General features: G+C 36.1%; 3 protein-coding genes across 5 annotated transcripts; 2 read left to right on the plus strand and 1 right to left on the minus strand.

The window, feature by feature from the left end:
• On the plus strand, positions 12-1662 carry LOC105162711 (phosphoserine aminotransferase 2, chloroplastic). The gene has a single exon (XM_011080813.2). The coding sequence runs from the start codon at positions 90-92 to the stop codon at positions 1389-1391; it is 1302 nt and encodes a 433-aa protein (XP_011079115.1). The 5' UTR covers positions 12-89; the 3' UTR covers positions 1392-1662.
• Positions 4127-13163, minus strand: LOC105162718 (multifunctional CCA protein). The gene is made up of 14 exons (XM_011080822.2): positions 12946-13163; positions 12726-12801; positions 12298-12408; positions 10084-10181; positions 9902-9985; positions 9638-9771; positions 8721-8793; positions 8597-8642; positions 8401-8510; positions 7969-8076; positions 7840-7896; positions 7637-7698; positions 5425-5737; positions 4127-5291 (listed from the first exon to the last, which is right to left on the minus strand). The coding sequence occupies exons 1-14, from the start codon at positions 13012-13014 to the stop codon at positions 4791-4793; spliced, it is 1842 nt and encodes a 613-aa protein (XP_011079124.1). The 5' UTR covers positions 13015-13163; the 3' UTR covers positions 4127-4790.
• On the plus strand, positions 14911-20608 carry LOC105162727 (ubiquitin domain-containing protein DSK2b). 3 transcript variants are annotated; one of them, XM_011080844.2, is made up of 9 exons: positions 14911-15006; positions 15084-15319; positions 16835-17596; positions 18146-18351; positions 18462-18575; positions 18791-18849; positions 19136-19164; positions 19803-19889; positions 19990-20608. In XM_011080844.2, the coding sequence occupies exons 2-9, from the start codon at positions 15091-15093 to the stop codon at positions 20136-20138; spliced, it is 1635 nt and encodes a 544-aa protein (XP_011079146.1). In that variant the 5' UTR covers positions 14911-15006; positions 15084-15090; the 3' UTR covers positions 20139-20608. The 3 variants fall into 3 exon arrangements, with proteins under 3 accessions (XP_011079146.1, XP_011079136.1, XP_020550873.1); XM_011080834.2 differs by having other exon boundaries at positions 14916-15319; XM_020695214.1 differs by having other exon boundaries at positions 14916-15319; positions 19806-19889.

A 21578-nucleotide genomic window follows, 5' to 3' on the forward strand; every position in this document is an offset into this window, starting at 1 on the left:
TCCCTATATAAACTGATTGCACACTTTTATCCCACCGCCGCCGATAATCTTCTCTATTCTTTTGTACTAACAGGAGAAAGAAGGCCAAGATGACCACCGTAGCCATGTCCGCCGCCGCAGACACCACCTTCCGCCACATCAAAGCAGCCGCCTCCGTCAGCACCACCGCCCAAGTGGGGGCCTTCCCCTCAAACCTCTCTCTTCCATCCAACTGCGCCGCCCGCAAGGCATTTTCCATCACCTGCTCATCAACCACCCTCCAGACACCTTCCGCCGCCACCGCGGCCTCCTCGTCGTCAGATCGCGTCTTCAACTTCGCAGCCGGTCCCGCCACACTCCCCGAGAACGTCCTCCTCAAGGCCCAATCTGAGCTCTACAACTGGAACGGCTGCGGCATGTCCGTCATGGAGATGAGCCACCGCGGCAAAGAATTCCTCTCCATCATCCAGAAAGCAGAATCAGATCTCCGAACCCTCCTTGATATCCCCTCTAATTATTCCGTCCTCTTCCTCCAGGGTGGCGCGACTACTCAATTCGCCGCTGTCCCGCTCAATCTCTGCAATCCCGACGACGTGGTTGATTACGTCGTCACGGGATCTTGGGGAGACAAGGCTTTCAAAGAAGCTGCAAAATACTGCAAACCCAAGACCATTTGGAGCGGCAAATCTGAAAAATACACCAAAATCCCCGCCTTCGACGCCCTCGAGCAGACGCCTGGCGCCAAGTATTTGCATATTTGCGCCAATGAAACCATTCACGGGGTTGAATTTAAGGATTACCCGAAGCCGGCCGGTGAAAGTACACTTCTTGTAGCTGATATGTCGTCAAATTTTTGCTCGAAGCCGGTGGACGTGACTAAATTCGGGGTGATCTATGCCGGAGCCCAGAAGAACGTGGGCCCATCTGGGGTTACCATAGTGATCATTAGATCAGATTTGATCGGAAATTCTCAGCCGATTACGCCAGTGATGTTGGATTACAAGATCCACGCTGATAACAATTCGTTGTACAACACGCCTCCGTGCTACGGGATTTATATGTGTGGGCTTGTGTTTAGGGATCTGATTGCCCAGGGGGGGCTAAGTGAAGTGGAGAAGAAGAACGTGAAGAAGGCTGGGATCTTGTATGACGCCATTGATGGGAGCAAAGGTTTTTACAGGTGCCCAGTGGAGAAGAGTGTGAGGTCGCTGATGAACGTTCCGTTCACTCTGGCAAAGCCGGAATTGGAGGCGGAATTCATAAAGGAGGCGGCCAAGGAGAAGATGGTGCAGCTCAAGGGGCACAGATCGGTTGGCGGCATGAGGGCTTCCATATACAATGCAATGCCTTTGGCTGGAGTTGAGAAGTTGGTTAGCTTCATGAAGGATTTCCAGGCTAGGCATGACAGTTAAGAATTGGTATTATCTTTATCTTCTTGATTCTTGATATTGTAGCTTTGTTTTGATTGCCACCCCACTTGCTCTTTAGATACGCCTAATGATTTTGTTTTCTTTTTCGTTGGAATTGTGAGATCTAGGTAATATGGTCGATCGAGGTTTAGCAGAATGTGAGGAGCTGTTGTTTTCTTGCTTATCTATAATAAGTTGATATAATTAAGAGTTGGAAAGCTTATGGCTTCCCAAAGTATCTTGGAATGGCTATGTGTTGATGATAATTACTGTCTGCAATACTGTTGTCGTATTTTAGTCGGTGGAAGGTAGTTTTCATTCACCAAACAACCAACCACAGAAAATGACCTGTGACGAAATTATATTTGAATCTTAAACTTATTCAAATATATTGCATTTCATCACCCTTATAAAGACGTTGGAATGAAACATTAAAAAGACATAGAGGAAAGTCACCTACAGTTGATGGCTTTAGTTAGCTCTAGGATGTGGGAATGAATCAAATGTATGTTTAGGTTAGAGTTGCTTCAAGCATATTCTTGTTTGTTTGGCTGCGGGAAGAACAAATGGACCCTCATGATTATTAAGAGTGGAAGGTTTCCTGTGTTGTGAGAATTGCTTAGACCATCAGCATGGCTGGAATATGGTGAAGCTGCTGTGAGATTAAGCGGGGCTTCATATGCTGCCGTATCTGATGGCTCAGACTAAAAAAGCCTAAGTAAGGCAATTCAGGAGTTCCCACTCAAAAAAGAAAAGGTAATATTGACACAATCGAAAGAATTGATATAGTGGTATTAAAATATGTAGAATTACTTTTGTAAGGGAAAAAAAGAATTACAATTAATTTTTAAAATTACTTAATTCGGGGAATAATTGTCATATTTAACATTGATGAGATGGTATCACTGATTGCCTTTTGTGAGTGTACAAAGTCTTTTTTATATTATAGTATAGATTGGAAAAGTATATTAAATTAAATTATAATTAAAAAGTGACAGAGTCTTTTTTATATTATAGTGTAGATGGAAAAATATATTAAATTATATTATAATTAAAAAATGACACCTTTTCTTTTTAAAATGAAAAAAATGTATTAAATGAAACTGTTATTACAAAGTGCGATTGCGTACTATAATAGCATGGTTATAATATTAATATGTAACAATGAAGTATGGTAAAAGATTTTTCACGAAATGGACAAAGGTTTTAGATATGATTATAATATTATTAATCTGTAAAGACACTTCATTAAGATTTTTCACGAATTGGACAAAGGTTTTAGATATGATTATAATGTTAATCTGTAATGAACGTCAAAGTGCGATAAAAGGTTTTCCGCTGATTGGACAAAGATTTTGGACATATTTACCACATTTTGTAACATCAAACCTAATAGAAAAAGAAACTGGTTTTTTCTTTTTCTTTTTTTTTTTCTCCATTTTCGGATTTAGGGAGGATCGAGCCCATGATAAAGTATCACTCAGGTAAAGTAGCATCACTTGCTAAATTGATTGTGAATATATGTTTTGACTAAAGTACCATCAAATAACTCCTAATAATCATCTCTATATCACTTGCTTTTATTAATAGTTATACTGATATACATTTAAATTTAAAATATTGTAGTAGTTTTAATAGGCTGTTCATTTTAATGTTTTTATTTCATTTAATTAAATCTATATAATAAAATATAAATTTTGAACATACATCAAATGTACCACATACGCCAGTTTTAAAGTTAGCCGGAGGCTCAATACTTGTATGTGGCTACTGCTTCTGACCCCTCATTGATGCTTGATTTCTAGGGTTTCAACTTATGTTAAGAGCTTGCTTATTTTGAAGCTTATATAGTGTAAATCCTATTATTGAAATATAAAGCTTCTCAAATATTTTACTTACACCATTATGTAGACTTCAAAATTTTACGGGAAAATTGTAAGCTTAACAGACTTCGATCAATTATGAGTGATGAGTTGAATAACTTTTTTATGTGGGTTGAGATTGTTGAGATCTGAAAGAATAGTAAAATCTCGGATAAGCATTGGGATTTGAGAAAACAAGCAAACATTGAAAAGTTATTGGGAATATTTCGTTCTAAAATTATGCAATGCTTAAATTAGTAGTTCAATGTGAAATACAAAGTATATTATCTCACATAATACACACCTTTGACCCCATATGATTTTAGAAAAGATAAAGGACCAAATGTCTATATATTTGCGATAGCGAATCCCTGTGCTGAAATTCCACCTTCTAAATTTTGATGAATAGACAATGGTGATTCCGAATGGCCAGATCAGGTCGAATTGGGCTAGATCTGAACCCGGGACACTGGCCTATTTAAGAATTTAAAATGCTATAATTTTTTTTTCTTTAGGCAGCATTTTTATTTTTCCCCATTACATTTCGATCTAAGTTATATATATATATATATATATAAAAGAAAAAAGAAAGTTGTGGGCAAATGGAAGGACGAGAGAAAAAGAGAGAAAAGAAATATTAAAAATATATCAATACGTAAGGTCCATAAGACATCTCATAAAAGGCAGTGGAATACACAAGAAAAGGTAGATTCATGCTTTGGACATCTAGTTTCAAACTTTAGAGTTGATTTAGAATTCGTGCAGTCGCATTACATCTATTGGACCATGAAATCTCATCTTATACTCCCAACAACTCATCTCTCTCTCTCTCTCTCTCTCTCTCTCTCTCGAACTTTGATAATTTGACACTTCCAATTGAAAAAGAAATAAAACGAATTACATGGATTCAATTGTTCAAAATTTAAACATTCAAAACACGATAAGACTCGATAAAACCATTCCAACTCGGGGAATGCGCCAGTGTGACCAATGTAGAGGGTGATCTTGACCTGTTCAATACATCTTTTTGCTATCGCATCTACACTTTCGGTGGGCAAAAATGTTTTTCCTCTCTCAAATACCTCCCTTCAAATACATATTTGGGTATTAAGGAACAAGAAAGAATTGGAAACATAACAACTCAATACTCATATTTTCTCCTTCTGACCTTAACTCTAGTCCAATACCATTCCCTACATAGAAGGCAAATTGTGAAATGATTTCGGAGTTCTGAGAAAAACAGGCAGTTCAGCGAGCGACAAAATTTACGAGCCCCTTTTGTAGTAGTGAGGCGGGTCGAATAACACAGTCAGGCATGTAAAGACGACCTTCGAAAATCCTTCATCACCAACCGCATTTTGCAGATATTTCTTTCCATGTGCGGAGATTTATGGCTTATCATCTATTGAATAAAACAACTAGCTTGGGGCTACAGGGGAATCAACATAATCCTCCTGCAGTCTATCTTAACCGCTAACTTGAAATGCCAGAAAGCAACGGCACTGTCCTTTTTATCTCAACCGTCAGATTTTCATCCTTCTCAATCTTGTTTGGCGGCCAAACAACTCCGACTGCTTATCTTAGACCTCTCACTCCCCTGTTCACCACTTGATTTGTAATCGGCAGCAATGCTGCTGCTCTCCAACAGCCTTGATTTACGAGCACTTTTGGGTGATGGGTCATAATTAGCTGGTGCTTTTTTCCGCTTGTTTTCATTATTGCCAATGGGGTCGACTTCGTTAAGACGGACTAGTGTCCCTCGGATCTGTTCAGAAACCTCCAATTCTCGTGGTGAATCCGTAGCTTGTATATCATCATCTCTTTTTGCTCTTGTCTCTCCTCTTTCTGAAGTTGCCCCGCAAATCAGAGTTCTAAGTATTATCTTACCAAGCACGAACCTAACCTCATCTACATTCCCCACTGTCAACAAGCCGTAATCTATCTCTAGATTTCTCTTTTCAGCTTCCAAGGATGTGATGTTTTCTGCCAGAATGTTATACATATGTTTGACTCTTTTCCCCATATTCTGGGGTACAAAAACCTGAAAACATAATCGTTCCACTAATAAGTACCCAAGAAAGGCCAGGATGAATTTGCAAAATGATATATCAAACACCCTTTCAACCATTTCCTTATTAAGGAGTAATCTTTAAAATAAAAAACAGACTACTTACTAAACCAGAGCATGGAGATTCCGGGAACCTGGTCATTGCTTTCAAGAGGCAGTCCATGTTGACGAGAACATCTACAGAATTTTTCACTTGCCGGGCAAACTGAGTTACTCTTTCAGCTATTTCATCATCAGCTAGGTAGTCAGGAGAATCTAAAATTTCAGGCACATATATTCGTGTAGCTAGAGCATTTTCTCTAGCAAACTTAATACTTTCCTCCCACGTTCCATGATAGAGAAGTGAAGCAAAGGTCAAAACCACAAGAGAATGTTGAGGATTCCTAAACAGTGCCAGGTGAAATGCCAGGATCGCAACCCTGTCCCATAAAGACCAGTGAAAAGGAAAAAATATTAGGCAACAGGTCTCTAAACCAATAGAAGAAATGACTTAGACCTAATTGTTAGAAATATTAAGCATCAAATGATTTTCACCCTTATAGTTTTAAAGTTTTTAGATAAGGTGGTTATTCAGCATAGTATGCAAGTCACCCCAAACAAGGAGTACTAACTTTTGAAACTCATAGACAGCCCTTGGAATTATTTTTGTGTTAGACTTCATAAAATGATTCACATCCACATAAAGGCATGTTAGTGATATTATTAAATGATCCTTTTGTCTAATAGGTTAATAGATTAAACTTTTTCACGAGATAGTCACTCAATACAAAATGTTTTATGAATTAATTTACTTGCAACATTCATTTGGACATTATCAAGGCATAAAATGTAAATCTATACTGGTGAAGGAAGCAGTACAAGGGTGGCCCCTTTAACTAGTTTCAGGGATTACTATCTCAAAAGTACTTAAAAACAACACAACCAGAAGTTGTAAGAGCACATAACAGTTGACATCAAATCTTAAATGATAATATACAATCACACAAAAATTTCTGAACAAACGTCCAACAACACTTAGGAGATATGCTCATCCCATATGCTCAAATGGTCCACGATGGACAGATTCTTCCGCAGTCAAATGCAACTTTTGGACTTCAGCTCGATAAATAAATAGATATAAACCTTCCAAAGAAATCAAAAAAGCATTAAATCTCCTCAAAGTTCATTAGAGTTGCACTTATCCCTGGTCAGAGGTCCTGGCATGAAACCCATGACCTTTTAATTATACTCCCAAAGTTCATTATGTTAGCATTTTGCACTGCAACCTTGACCAAGGGGCAAGAGACACCCTTAATGAGCTTCAGAAGGGGGCACGATTCTCTGCTCAGTAGGGAATAGTAGCAAACCAAGTTTCATTTTTTTTTTTCCTGAGGTGCAGAACGGTGGCCTTTTGCCCCCAATGCATAGTACAAAAGTACCCGCATCCAGTTATAATATAAAGCCCCAGATATTATTATACTGATGGTAAGTCAAGCCTATGCCTTTAATTGAACCACATCCAGATCTAACTGTAACCCTGCATAATTGATCCTCTCAGAAGATCAACAATAAATCATATCAAGGAATAGTTGGGTGATCAAAATGGTTTCTCATCCATGACACCAATGTGCACATTGCTTTTCATGTGAAATCATACTTTAAAATTGGGAAGATTTGTTTCTATGGTAAAATAATTCAATTGCCCAGGGTTTTATGGAAAATCAACAACTGCATTTATTTGGAGGGGAATTTCCTTCCTTTTCTGAACTAGATTAGAAATATTTGTGCATAACATGCTTTTGAATGCATGACGAAGTCGTATTTTTCTTACATTGGTACAAAGAAGCCTAAAATAGCCCTACAATAAAATGAAAGACTATCAATGTGCCCATCAACATCTATGGAGTACCGTGTTAATTAGTTTATGAACAAAACTCTTTACTATAATTTATTTTTATTAGAATTTTATCTAAATTCAACTACATAAGTAATTAAAAAATATTATTATCAAAACTAGTTAAAATTACTTAATTTGTACAATTTATAATCTATTAAAGCATAAAACATGTCGAATCATTCACATTTATAATACACGTAGATTAATTTTTTGTAATATTCCTGTTTACATTCTATTGTTATTGATTATCCAAACTTCCTTGCAAAGCACCATGTGTTCAAGATTATTCAGGGAAGAAAGATGGGAACTTTGCTTACCTAATAGGTTAGCATCCACAGATTGGCCCATATATTATATATGTGTGCAAACACGCTCGCACACACATATGTACACATGTTATTTTCAATTTAAAGAAAATATATAAACAAAAAGAACGACTCACCACAAACTATCATCACAAGGCCGGTCACAAGTAATCAACTGATCCAAATTGAAAAATAGCTTCTGGAAAGGAATGAAATAGTCAACAATCACGTCTCAGAAGGAGAGAATAAACGATGAAAAAAACAAATGATTGGATAAACTAGGATTGATGATAGGAAGAAAGGAAGCAACTATATGCTGCAGTAGACAAAGAAAGCTAACCATTAACATTAAGGACCGTACGCCATCTCGATTGTCCACCTGCTCAAGGTATACTGCCTGCGATATATTGAGACAGACTTGAAGATGCTCAGCTCAAACAGTTTTGACTTTTAGACAAAATAAGCTTACATGAAATGGTAGCAAAATCTCGAGCAGTTTGAACCTTTTCAGCAAAAGAAGAGAAGGCTCAGCAGCTCCATATGATAGCATATAATTCATCTCCAGATTGATTCTAGACTGAAGAAGAAGAATTGCATTATATAGTAGCATAGAATTCAACTGCATACTCATTCTAGACTGAAACAGAAGAATTGCATCATTCAAAGCATTTTATGAACATAAAGTGGATCACAAAAGGTTTCATAAGTTAATAGGAGAACAACTATGGACATAAAGCACATCATAGAAGTTCCATAAGGAGAAAGCAAGATGTTTTGAATTGAAAATGTTCAAGCGAAGAAATGAAAATGAAAATCTTCTCGACCATTTCGTCATCATAAACAAAGACAGTGGATCAGATATCTTGGTGAATAGATCTAATCTCAGAAATTTTACGATTACCTTGCAAAGTTGAGCAACCAACGGAGAGAGACTATATATAGCAGCCTCAGTCTCTTTAGAAAATGATAAGTTGAGTCGCGCTGCAATTCTCAACCCACGGAGAATCCTGGCTGAAAAAGGAACATGATTATCAGAAAGGTTATGTCTACACATATTTAATCAAGTATACTGGATTTGAAGCGTAAGATACAATAACCTCCATCCTCTTTGAATGACAAGTGAGCTGGTATTACAGTCCTTAGCTGTTTGTGCCACAAAAGAACAACTTAACAAACAATTAACTTAACAAGATTAACATTGTACAAGGCAATAGAGCTCACCTTCAAAGACCTCAAGTCCTCAATTGCATTGGTGTAGTCAAAGATTACATCAACAAAGGGATCAAATAGTAAGCTGTTTCAAACTTATCAATTAGCATTCTGTTAGTTCATAGCCTCAGAAAAATAAGGTAACATACACAATACAGAAAATTTATTTTATTACAACAAATGATATAAGAATACAGCTATCTGTAAAATGCCATTCAACAACTTTAAGCAACTTTAGCAGTATAAACCAGCATCCAGTAGCTCCAGCAGGAACCTGAATTACCACATATTCTAGTAATGGTTTTCTCCTCCTGTTCTCTTGGATGCGGTAAAAGATTAGGTAAATACAGCAATCTCATCTCTGAAGCTCCCAAATAAAATTTTCTGTCAGCCAACCCTTGGTAATTTCTCTCCCCTAATTACAAGTAGTATTTTACCAAATTAGCTCAAGGAACTATCTTAAATGCAGTTTCTTTCACTGGAACTTGGCTATCATAAAATATTTAATTCGAATTTTGATCATTTAAGTACCAACTTTTTAGGTGCATTACCAGCATTAGAATGATATCTTTAGAATATACTCGCATATAAGAACTGGAATAAGCACAGATCAAAGCATAAAATAAAATTTAAAGAATAAATCTCATGATAATCAATGGATTAGCTTCGCATGATTGGGTCTTCAGCTCTCTAGTATTAACCCTCTGCATAATTCCATCAATTACATGGACAATAAGAAGGTAACGCGAAGGAAGATGTTTCATATAACAAGAACTATCTAGTATTATTGATTTCATGGACCATGCACATACTCAAATCCTGCCGAAGTTATTCAATACCTCAATGAGGTTGACAGCATACTGGGGTACCCTTCCTCGGAAGGAAATTGGATTGAAAGTAATTTGAAGCCAGAAAAGTAAAGGATTAACCTGTTAACCGTAAAGTCTCTATGCATGCAATTCTTCCAGCGAACAAAGTCCCTTGGATCACAACTGGTGGGTTTATGAGAGATGCCAACTTGTTTTGTTTTAGATCGTTCAGCTACAGTCTCGAAACTTGAAACCTGAAAACAGAAGGAAGAAAGTGTTTGACCAATTATGATAGGACAAAGTTTGTTGATCAGGTCAACAAGAATACTCTGAACAAATAGAGATGTACGCAGAAACACAAAAAGCAGATAGATCAGCACTAACCTCCACCACAGAGTCTTTTATAGTGACCCTACATATTGGAAACCGTTTTCCAACAATTATTGCACGGCGAAACTTCTTTTTCACCTACACAAGATACATTCAAATATATATATATAGTTTGAAGCAGGCTAGTAGACTTTTATTCAACAATCAATCAAACAACTAAACACACTAAAAACAACCTGCTTAAGTCTTGCCGTCGTGATCACATCGAAGTCTTTTGGTACCTTATTGAGAAGTAAGTCCCTAACGCATCCACCAACTAAGTAGGCCTCAAATCCTGCATATTTTAGCTTCAGCAACGAGACAACTAGACATGTTTGCAACAAGAAGGTACTCGGGGTATAAGTATAATAAATTATAAATATATGCTACTACAATATAAATCTGAAGGGACTAGGGAGTGATATTGAAAGGCAAGAGAACAATCAATCAGTAGATTTCATGATCAGATATAAAGTATGTTTTCAACTGTTCAATAATATATTTTATGGGGATAAACTTCCCACTGAAAGCATTAGTTACTTTCAGATCCTTCAGGGAAAAGAATCTTGAAAAAACCATGCCAGACTAGCAGCATCTTCTGTATTCTCTCGATAGGAACCAGTTCTCACGTTTCCCTTCTTTCTTTTTATGTTGTTTACAGGACACCACCACAAAATAATTCAAAGAATTTGAACTGGATGCAAATGTCATCTCGAAGATACTATGCCCATGCCCGCTTTATGGAACTTGCCATTTGGTTTTCAAATTGAACTGTTTTACAAAAATAATTTTTCGGGTTAACGACACTTGGACCTTTCTGAAAATGCAAAGTGTTATACATCCTACAATATTTATCCATTTACAATTGACCCTCTTCCACTAAGGTTTGGACAAAAAAACCTGACATCAGCTAGAAAAAAATTCATAAGCTTTCAATTTTACCCCTCATTCAACATTTCCCTAGTAATGTGTTTATAGTTGTAAAGGAGGTAAATGTAATATATATAAGGCCACGGGGATGTAATTGTGATAAACATTATTCTCGAATAATGTCTAATTGTTAAAATGTTGAAAAAGTAATATAACTTTATATGGAATACACGAGTGACAAAGTATTGACATTTTCAATATATCTTCTATAAGATCCTACAACACTAGATGAAGAATTTGAATAAGAAATTTTCAAGAAATAAATGCAACAATGGTGTTAACCTCACCCCATATATAGGAAGTAAGAAAAGGATAAAAAAATTAATAGTTTTTCCATTCATCAACAACTACCTTTTATCGGATGGCTATAATTCACAAACAATATATTGTTACAATTAGACCCATTTGACTTTATATACAGTTACCCCCTTACAAGTATAAAAATGTAAATTAGAAAATATTGAATGAGGGATAAAATTGAAAAGTTTATGTAATTTTTTTGGTGACATCGGCATTTTTTGTCCAAACCCTAACGGAGCGGAGAATTCTCGAAGGGGCTAAGTGTAGTTCTGAAAGTTGTTTGGGGCAAAGTGTAATCAACCATAATTTCTCAGATAAACAAATTATTATTAGTCAAAAGGTACTTGAGCCCGACATATACTTCACAATTTTTATTGCTAGAATCGCTATCCCAGCGTAAATTAATTACCACTGCTCAACTGATGAAGGGTCAACTTATACTGTAGTTGTTGCAGTGATCTCCACTCATCGTAAACCAAACCAAAATCGTCAATGCAGTTCATCCTGGTATGCCCCTTTCCTCAAACTCATGGGGAGGTGGTCGTTAAAATATTAAATGGGGCCCGGGCCAAAAATCTCAATTTCCAGATAAAAGGCGATAATGAAATTATATTGATCCTGAAATAGGCCTCTGGGCTAAGTGATCACTATCATAAAAAGAGATACCACTTTATATATTAAAATCATGCAAAGGGCACATATGAAACGGCAATGCAAAAATAACCAAGAACAACTTTGGCATGGTAACAAACAATATGAACAAAGTTAGATGGGAATTAACAAGGAACTCAAATACCACATTTAATTCACAAAGGAGTAAATTTCACTGGGACAAAAGACTTGTAACTGTATTGTCAGATCTATGGTGAAATAAGTTGGCTGAACAATTGCAAATATCCAATACCATGATGTTTGTTGTCTAAAACTGGTTGCAATATTTAACTGAATCATCAAGGAAATATTTACAGCTTCCCTTCCTTACATGGACAATATTCACATCACAAGAATTATGCATAAAGAAATCTATGCAGTTGTCATGGACGGGATTTTGGCTAAAAGCCTACTTCCGCAAATGGCACTAGATGTAAAGAGTTTAACTTTAGTAAGAATATTAGTTTTCACATCTTCCAGCACAAGAAGTAATAAAGATAGCTTCTTATAAGTGCATAGAAGAACAGCACCTGCAGCTTGTAGATTCCTTAGAACTGTCCAAGAAGGAATGGATATCATTGACTTTGCTATCCCCAACCTCCTTGAGTCCAACTTTCTCCATTTTGCAAACTCAACTTGGTCTAAAACACCGTCCAAATTTCAAATCCAAGAAAACAACCATCAAATTAGTTAGATAATTGGCAATGCAAGTAGTGAATCACAATTTGTTTTCGCTGAAATGAAGAAAAGTGAAAATTGAGATAATTACCCAAACACCAAAAGGACAAGAAAATAATTTAAACGAACAGATATAGTGTGTTTAGATCAACAGTATTACGTCCATGGGATTGAATTTGTATAAAGTTCGTACAAAATTGAATGGAAGCACTTCTTATTGCATTTCTAAGGCTTAAAACCACGTTAACAGCTTTCCAAGTTTGTTAAAAAAACTCGAGACCTGCGCTAGAACATCCACCCGAATCAGAAGAGAACTGAGCTCGACCGACGACTTCGATGGAGCTGCACTTGGAACTCTGTAAAACAAGAAAATTACACAAGCCCATCTTAGTATCAACAAAAAGAGAAAAATAAATTTTCCATTTGAAATAACAATTGCGAAGCAGGTGTTTGAATAAATGTCTGCCAGAAAAATAATTCAAAATCCCTAAAACGTTCACCTTGTGAGTCATAAATGATTTCATGCGGTATATAAAGGTCTTAGCTTTGGAGGGCTGCGACAACGCCATGAGAAGGAGTTGATCAGGGCATGGCAGCTGTGGTTGGTTTCATTGTAACTGGCTACTTCGAGTGGAGACGAGAAAAGAGCGCGTAATATCGAAAGAAAATGACGTAGAAATTAAAAGTGGGGATGCCATCGGGCCAGAATTGGTTGGGGTCCGGGTCGGAAACGGGTCCAGCTCGTACCCGGACCCGCCCTCATTGGGGGTGTGTTCTGAAGTCCGAAGCAGGTCCTAGAGCATCAGGTTTTAGTGATTTGGGCTCCAATCCGTCCAATTATTATTCTTTCTGTAATATATATAATATAAAATATATTTTTACTTTTTTAAATTATATATAATTTATTTGTATTTACATATAACACAGACTTAATATTATTATTAAGTTTTCTAAAATTCTTTTATCCTCAAAGTTTATAATATCGTATTTTCACACAAATTACAGGATTTAACAAGCAATCCATATTTCAAATCAAGAATGCTGACTTAGCCCAACAACACTTTATTGCACGAGCTGACTACACTCACACACCACTTGTTGTGTTTTCGAAGGTGTCCCTCTTTTTCGAGATGATTCGTGTCATGTCAAGTCCTTGGAAGATTATTCCCTTTGCATCTAATTAAACCACATGCTCGGCCACTTACACGCACTCCTGTCAATTCCTTTAAATTTTAGTATTGTGAGCTTATATCTAAAGTAGAATACTTAATGCATTCGATACAATACTACGCACAATGAAACTCACAACACCTAATATTCGTTATTTACGGTTGTGACTATTGGAGTATCTAACTCTATTCGCTTCCTTAGCTTTTATGAGTGCTTGCCCAATTTTTTATTTTTTTTAATGAAGTTTTGAAATCATCATATCAAATACCGACTCTAATTTTATTTTTAAAAAATATGCCAAAGTTGTTACTTTATGTAATGACTCGAGCAAGTCGTTAGAGAAGGTATTAACATGGAGTTGTTACCTTCACTAACGACTCCACTTTTTCCTTTCTTTTTATTAATTATTATTTAATAGTTAGTAAAAGAAATGGTTCGATCTTCTATTGTATTTTCGTATTATTAAATTATAATACGTATAATCAATATATTGATAATACAATAAATTTTAAATAAAATATTAAATAATATTTGCACCTTTTTTATTAATGTTCTAATGTTTTATTGCTGCCGGAATTTAAATTTCAGTTTTGCTTTTTTTTAAATAACTATAATCATAAGCTTTCTAAGTATATATGTATATATAAAATAATTGTCAATTAACTAATAAAATTTTATTTTATCAAACCCCTTATATTTTATAGTTATCGTCTTTAATAATATCCGAAAATTTTTATATTCACTTTTAACAAATATAATATTTCTCAAATGTAATTATTTTATTATTTTATCATCAACTCTTTAGTATTATAGCAATTAATATAACACATGCACATTTTGTTAAACTACAGTTTGATCCCTAACTTTTTAAATTTATATAATTTAACACCAAATATTTGATAAAGTTTCAATTTAGTCCCTTGAACTTTTAATATAATTTAAATTCCAACTCAGAATTATATAATTTTAAAACACATTCGATACATTATGAATAATATTATTTTTTTATTATATTTACATAATTTAAATAAAGGATAAGAAAGATAAAATGAATAACCAGTTAGTAAATTGATAAAATAAATTAATCCTAATTTTTTAATAAAAATTATTAATAGTTAATTTTGAAGAGATAATGGAAAATAAAATATACTTAAAGATATTTTATTTCATATATATATATTTATTATATATAAAGATATTTATTATATTTTCCTTCCATTTTATTAATAGTAAAAACAATAAAGAAATCAACAAAGGCTTCCGTTTTTGGGGAGAAATGAAAAAGTAAATAGAAATTAAAGACCATTTTACATTTTTGTTCGATGAGATGAAAAAGGTGAAAAACAAGGAAAAGGAGAAGAGGCGAAAAGCGAGCCCATTGAGCCTTAGAGGTTGGGGCCTTAAATTCCTCCGTCGATCTTTCCTTTCCGATTTTCTATATTCTTCAAGTTTCTGATCGAAATAGCAGAAGTAGAATGGGCGGCGGAGATGCTGGCAATGACGGAGGAGATTCAAGCAACGAGGAAGAGACGGTGAATATCCGTTGCTCGTACGGGTCGGAGTTCGCGGTGCAGGTGAAATTGGACTCAACTGTTGAATTTTTCAAGTCTATCGTAGCTCAGAAATGTGAAATTCCTCCTCAGCGGCAGCGCTTAATATACAAAGGCCGCATACTGAAAGACGATCAAACCCTTCAGAGCTACGGTAATCTATTAGTTTTTGCGATTCGTTTTTAATTTAACGCAAGTTTAATGTTTGGAGTCCCTCCTCTTTATTTAATTTTAGTGGAAATACGGTGGGAAGTAGTCATCATTACAGTATAGTCGTTGAAATCTGATCATCGTGAGCGAATTTATATGGTTTGGGTAGTTATGCAATCGGGGCTGAAGACTGTAATAGAGCATGACACCTCAAGCAAGTACGATAGATATCTACAAATGTCTTTCTGCGTATGACACTTCAATCAAGTGAGATTTTCATATGTCTTGAGTCTTTCTTCTAATTGCAATTAAGGATGTCATTGAGTAGTTCAAAGAGTTGAAATTTTCAGAATGAATTGATGTTGTGTGCTCGACCAAGCACGAAAATTATGGGTGAACACTTTTTAGATGAAGACTTGGAATCATAAATTCTTTTCATGAACATTGATTTACAACCAAAAAAGCATTCTTTAGCCGGGGTAAAGGAAAAAAATTGAGAAATATGTTCTGTGATGCCCAATATACAGAATGTAGATATGAGATATTGCAGCTTCTCAATATTTGTATTATTTCAAATTTGCTCCTTACCCTGGAACAAGACAAGTCCTTAATTTTATCATTGTTTTGCTTGTTGAAATGAAATCCAGGGCCAAATGGAGTCTTCTGAAAATATTATGTAGAAGAAATAGTGACTGGTTAGTTAAAGCCGATGAAGATATCAATACTCTTTCATGTTACCTCTTCAAGGATATTTATGTTGAGTTGACTGAAGCTGCAACTTTTCTAGTTAACACTACTTCTACATCAGTGACATAATGAATATGCAAATTGTTGATTTAGTGTCAATCCAAAAGCTTGTGGAACTTCTACCCCGATATGAATTGATATTAATTGATTCTTCTCCTCGAGTATCTGTGTTTGTTATCAGCTACAACTGGTTTACTGGTATGACATGAATATATGTTAAAGATTGCAAGTTTTCAGCATTTGGACAGGAGATTTAAGATCAGCGGATATCTTGATTCTCAACACAGGGCTGCTTATGTGACACTTGGGACTTACTATATGATTAGGATGCTTAAGAAGTATTTTGGAAAAAAATAACGTTAGACCATTGTTAGAGTAATGCACTTGACATTATGCAGAAACATGATGCAACTGAATATTTATTAGTATTAGTTGTGGATGAGGCAGGTAGTTAACTCGAGTGCACTTAACTTTTTTTTAGTGAAAGTAGAAACTTATATTAGACATTGGTTGGCATGTCCTGTGATGAAGAGCCATGCAGGTGGTTGCTGCTGTCATGTCAAACGTACGTACTAAATAGTATAAAATACTTCTGACTCATCATCTATATTTTGAGTGTTTAACTTTGTTTCTTTTTTCTTCCTTGATCAACTCTTAAAATAACTTTTTCTCTTGCTTACTTATTTGTGCGCATTTACTAAGAAAACACAAATTTCATTAGCTGTCAAAATGATATATGAACATTTAAACCATTCTTATTGTTTGTTGACAGGTCTTGAGGCAGATCACACTGTCCACTTGATTCGAGGTTTTGCCTCAGCTGCCCCCATGAACAGTACAGCTAGAGCTGATTCTGGAGTTACCAGTACTAATTCAGTTCCAGTGACAAGTATAGGTTCTAATGATGGTGGACCACTTGGAGTATCTTTATTATCGCCTGGACTTGGTTTTAATGGATTAGGAAGTGCTGGTGGTGGTTTATTTGGATCTGCAGCGCCAGAAATAGAACAACTGCGGCAGCAGTTAAGTCAAAACCCCAACACAATGGGAGATATTTTGAATATGCCTCTTTTGCAGGATTTAATGAACAATCCTGAAACTATCCGCAACTTCATCATGGACAATCCTCAGATTCGTGAAATTATGGATCGTAACCCAGAGCTTAGGCACATACTTAATGATCCTGGAACCCTCCGTCAAACTATGGAGGCTGCACGAAACCCTGAACTAATGCGTGAAATGATGCGCAACACAGACAGGGCAATGCGCAATATTGAATCCACTCCTGAGGGTTTTAACATGCTGAGGCGAATGTATGAAAATGTGCAAGAACCTTTCCTGAATGCAACAACCTTGGCTGGTGACAGTAGATCTGATGTGGTATCAAATCCATTTGATGCTCTATTGGGAGCTCAAGGTGGAGGTTCTGGCAGAGAGAACTTGGCTAATCCTACAACTATTGGATCTGAAACTATGGTCAATGCCTCTGCTCCAAATACAAATCCACTTCCCAATCCTTGGGCCTCTTCTGACAGTAAGCCCTCCACTTTTCCTCACTGTTTATTGATATGATTGTTGCTTTGGCTGCAAAATCCTCACAGTTCTTTTACTTTGATGTATAACTTGTTTCTCAATGAGTAAGATAGCTGGTTTGGAACTTCTGCTGCTGTACATTAGATCATATAGTTCTCTACTTCTCTTCTAATAAATTCCTTAGAAGATGAAGTGATCGCATATGGAGTTCAACTGTCTGTTGTTTCTGCACATTGAAAAGTTCTTAATCTTTTTTCGGCATTTCTAAAAAGTGATTTACATTTTCTTGAGACAATAGGACGGACCAAAATGGACTTTAAATAAATAAACCAGAAGAAGAGAACGGTTGAAACCACTTCATGAAGCTGATATGTTCTGCTATTTTCAGGCAAACTGCCTTGAATTTGTTCCAAAGTTGATTTTGACATGTCAGATTTGCAGTAGTTTGATTTTCAAAATGGCTACAATTCCAAGTTTGGCAGTCGCTTTGATTGTTTCACAAGGGTGAAGAAAGGTTGTATGTGTTATTAACTGAATATTGGAGCTGCAGGCATGCAAACAAACTCAAGTGCACGGTCGAATCCTATTGGGGATGCAAGGCCTACATCACCTGGTGGCTTTGATGGACTTGATTGCCAGGATTCTGGGCATATTCTGGGTTCTATGCCAGACTTCTCTTTTAATCAGTTACTGCAGAATCCAACCATGTCCCAGATGATGCATAGTCTCTTATCCAATCCTCAGTACATGAATCAGGTGTTAATTCTGCTTAATTGCTATTTGATAACTGAATTGTTTGCTTTGTTGCCTTTGCTTTCTGTTTCTTTTTTTTGTGTTTCCCCTAAACTTATTTTCCATATCTCTAGATTCTTGGTCTTAATGTACACCTACAGAACATGCTTGATTCCAGTCCGCAGCTTAGAGATATGACGCAAAATCCTGAATTTGTTCGTCAAATGACTTCCCCTGAGATGATGCAGGTAAATTATTGGGTCTCTCTGCCCCCAACCCCCAATATATCCTTGCTTTATTATATCCCTATTTCAGTGGTTTGTATGCATGCGGAGCTTTGAGATGAATCCAGCATGAAAACTCTATCTTATGGATTTCTTTTATCTTATTTCCTGCCATAGTAGTTACTTTGCCCCATTTCGTTTAGACCATTGACTCCCTTTCACTTTTGCTCCTGTATCAGCAACTTTTGACATTTAACCAAGCTCTTTCATCTCAGATTGGTCGGCAGCAGACGCCTAGGTAAGCGTGATTCCCCCCCCCCCCCCCAACCCCCCCCCCCCCCCAAATTGTTCTGTCAATCTTGAGAAACTATTGTGAAACTATATCATCAACTTTCAAGTCTTCCAACATGTTTTAGTGGATTACCTGATTCCATTTGAATAGGTATTATCAGTGTGTTCTAATAGTTGGCCTGAGTCTGTAGGACTTATGACATGATACATCCAAATTCCAGGTTTTATATTCTGCATTGCATGTCTGACAATCTGCTGTCTTAGTAGATTAACTTTGCTGCTGTATATTGCAGAGAATCAGGTCAAAATGCTTTGGGAACAGGTATTATTCTTACGCCTCGGAACATGCTCTGCATCTTCTATTTATAGATCCTACTTGTTGGTAATTTCTAGATTATTACTATTATTAGAAGTTCCACATTTGATGCTACATTTAGTAAAATCTAGTTAGTATGAATTTATGTTGCTTTTCTTTTCTTGGAAAGTATGATAGTGTCTTTCTATGCAGTAAGCACTAAGCTCAAGATTCACTTTTATTTGCTTGATCCTGGATTTCCATTGGATATGGAGTATTTAAGATGTGCTTGTGGCAAAGTCACTTCACCTTTTAGAACACTGTAGAACTCTTTGTCCAGTGCACTACATTAAATCTTTGAACCGTTTCATGGAAGTTTTTTTATCCAAATAAGCTTTTTAGAAATAGAATTTTGATAATCGCACCATGTGAAAGCTAATATGAAATTCAATTATTTTTTAATTTTGCAAATGGATCTATTGATATTACTTGATTAAAATGTATTGTACCACCAAATGCATCTTTTAACATGTTAGAGGACTATGTACTCCAAACGCCATCGAGATGCTAAGTTAACTATGATGATGGTTGCACTTGCATAATTTTTCTTGTTATTTTTGTCATTGTTTAATAATGTATTGGCCATCAAATAACCGCTGGAACAGAAGACAACCTGGGATTAAATATGCTGATGAACATGTTTGGTGGACTTGGGACGGGCGGAGGCTTCACTGCTCCAAACAGATCTCAAGGTTACATCTCCCTCCCTTTCTCTAATCTTCCACCTTGCTGTTTGTTTCCAATCTAATTGTACTTCATCATTTTTGTATTCCTTCTCATATATTATGGCAGTGCCCCCTGAAGAGCTGTATGCAACTCAGCTCTCTCAGTTACGGGAAATGGGCTTCATCGATAGTCAAGAAAACATCAGGGCATTGATTGCCACTGCAGGAAACGTCCATGCTGCAGTTCAGCGCCTTTTGGGGAATTCCGGTCACTAGAATATGGATTAATATCATGCTGCTTCATATAGCTGCATAGCTCTGTGGATCAAATTTCAACCATGTGAATGTGCGGCACAAACCAGTTAAACTGAATGATCGAATCAAACAATATGAACATGGCTGTTGGAATACACTTCCTTGTACCCCGAACGAAATACAAATACCAATAGGATGAAAGTGCGTTTTCCTCCCTCCTCTGTGGATAAAGATACAGAAGCTTGAGATGCCGTGTAAATACAGCATGAAGTCTGTTTTGTACAAATTTCTCCAATTTTCTGATTCGTTGAGCCTGTTTTGGGGATATCATATGTATGGCTCGGACGAAATGTGATTTTTCTTTGACTTTCCCCTGTTGCACAGTGCATTTACTTCAGATTTTTTTGTTCAATCTTTAAAATTTGGTTAATGTGAGAAAGCTCGCTAGCTGCATTGCAATCTTTGGTGAAGATTGGGCCTTGCAGCTTAGTCAGGAAGGGGAAAAAGCGCATGCAATGTTACTATTTGCAGTTAGGAAAATATTCTCTCTTTAAGGGTTCCTTTATATTGGATAATTGGACAGATATCAGTTTTAATCCGTTTGCGTGTCAAAGTTTTCCAGTAAAATGTCTGTAAAAAACTGTATAAATGGATGAGCTTCAAACCTAGAACTCGAACACGTAACCTATGGTATAGTTAGATCACTTGTTCGTCCCCAACAAACAATGGGGGTTTGATCATTTTTTTGCCCTTTTAAGAAGGATCAAAGCTAGTTTATCAATTTTCCTATCACTGATAAAAGTTGAACGATATAGAGAGGATTAGCATGGCATTTGCGTAAGGATGACATGCATAAATCGAGAAATGGTTCAATTTTTCTTTAAATTAAAAAAATAAAAAGAAAAAAATTCTCCACCTGTATTTTGCGATCTATTTTTTATAAGAATAAGATGCTACAATTGAGCTAGTTCATCGTTCCTCACGCACAATGAATTCCATCTCTCTCTCCTCTTAAGAATGATGAAAATTAGTTTCCCAACTATTTCATAGAACTCGAATTCTTAATCTATCTTTTATAAAAATAAGATGTTATTATTAGACTGCTTTATCATTGCTCACAACAATGAGGTTGATTGCAGAAATATGAGTTGTATTTAGGTTAGATTCATAGTATTATGGTGATGGCCACTTGATGGTGTATTGAAATGTTGGAAGATGATGCATTATCGGACATACCAACCTTGGGGCAAGGACGTGCAATGGCATGACTGTTAAACATGTATTCCACTAACCTTTTGTTCATAGGAAAGTTGAGACCGTAGAGTCCTCCATATTCAAAAGATCAAAATTATTTCAAGAGAGGTCGGATTATAATGAATTTAGAAGCTTCCATCTAATTTCTTCCATAACTATCCTAGCTGCTACCTGCGGCTCCCTGGAAAAATTTTGAAAAATTCCACG

The sequence above is a fragment of the Sesamum indicum genome, linkage group LG1 (assembly GCF_000512975.1).
Source record: "Sesamum indicum cultivar Zhongzhi No. 13 linkage group LG1, S_indicum_v1.0, whole genome shotgun sequence".
NCBI classification, from domain to species: domain Eukaryota; kingdom Viridiplantae; phylum Streptophyta; class Magnoliopsida; order Lamiales; family Pedaliaceae; genus Sesamum; species Sesamum indicum.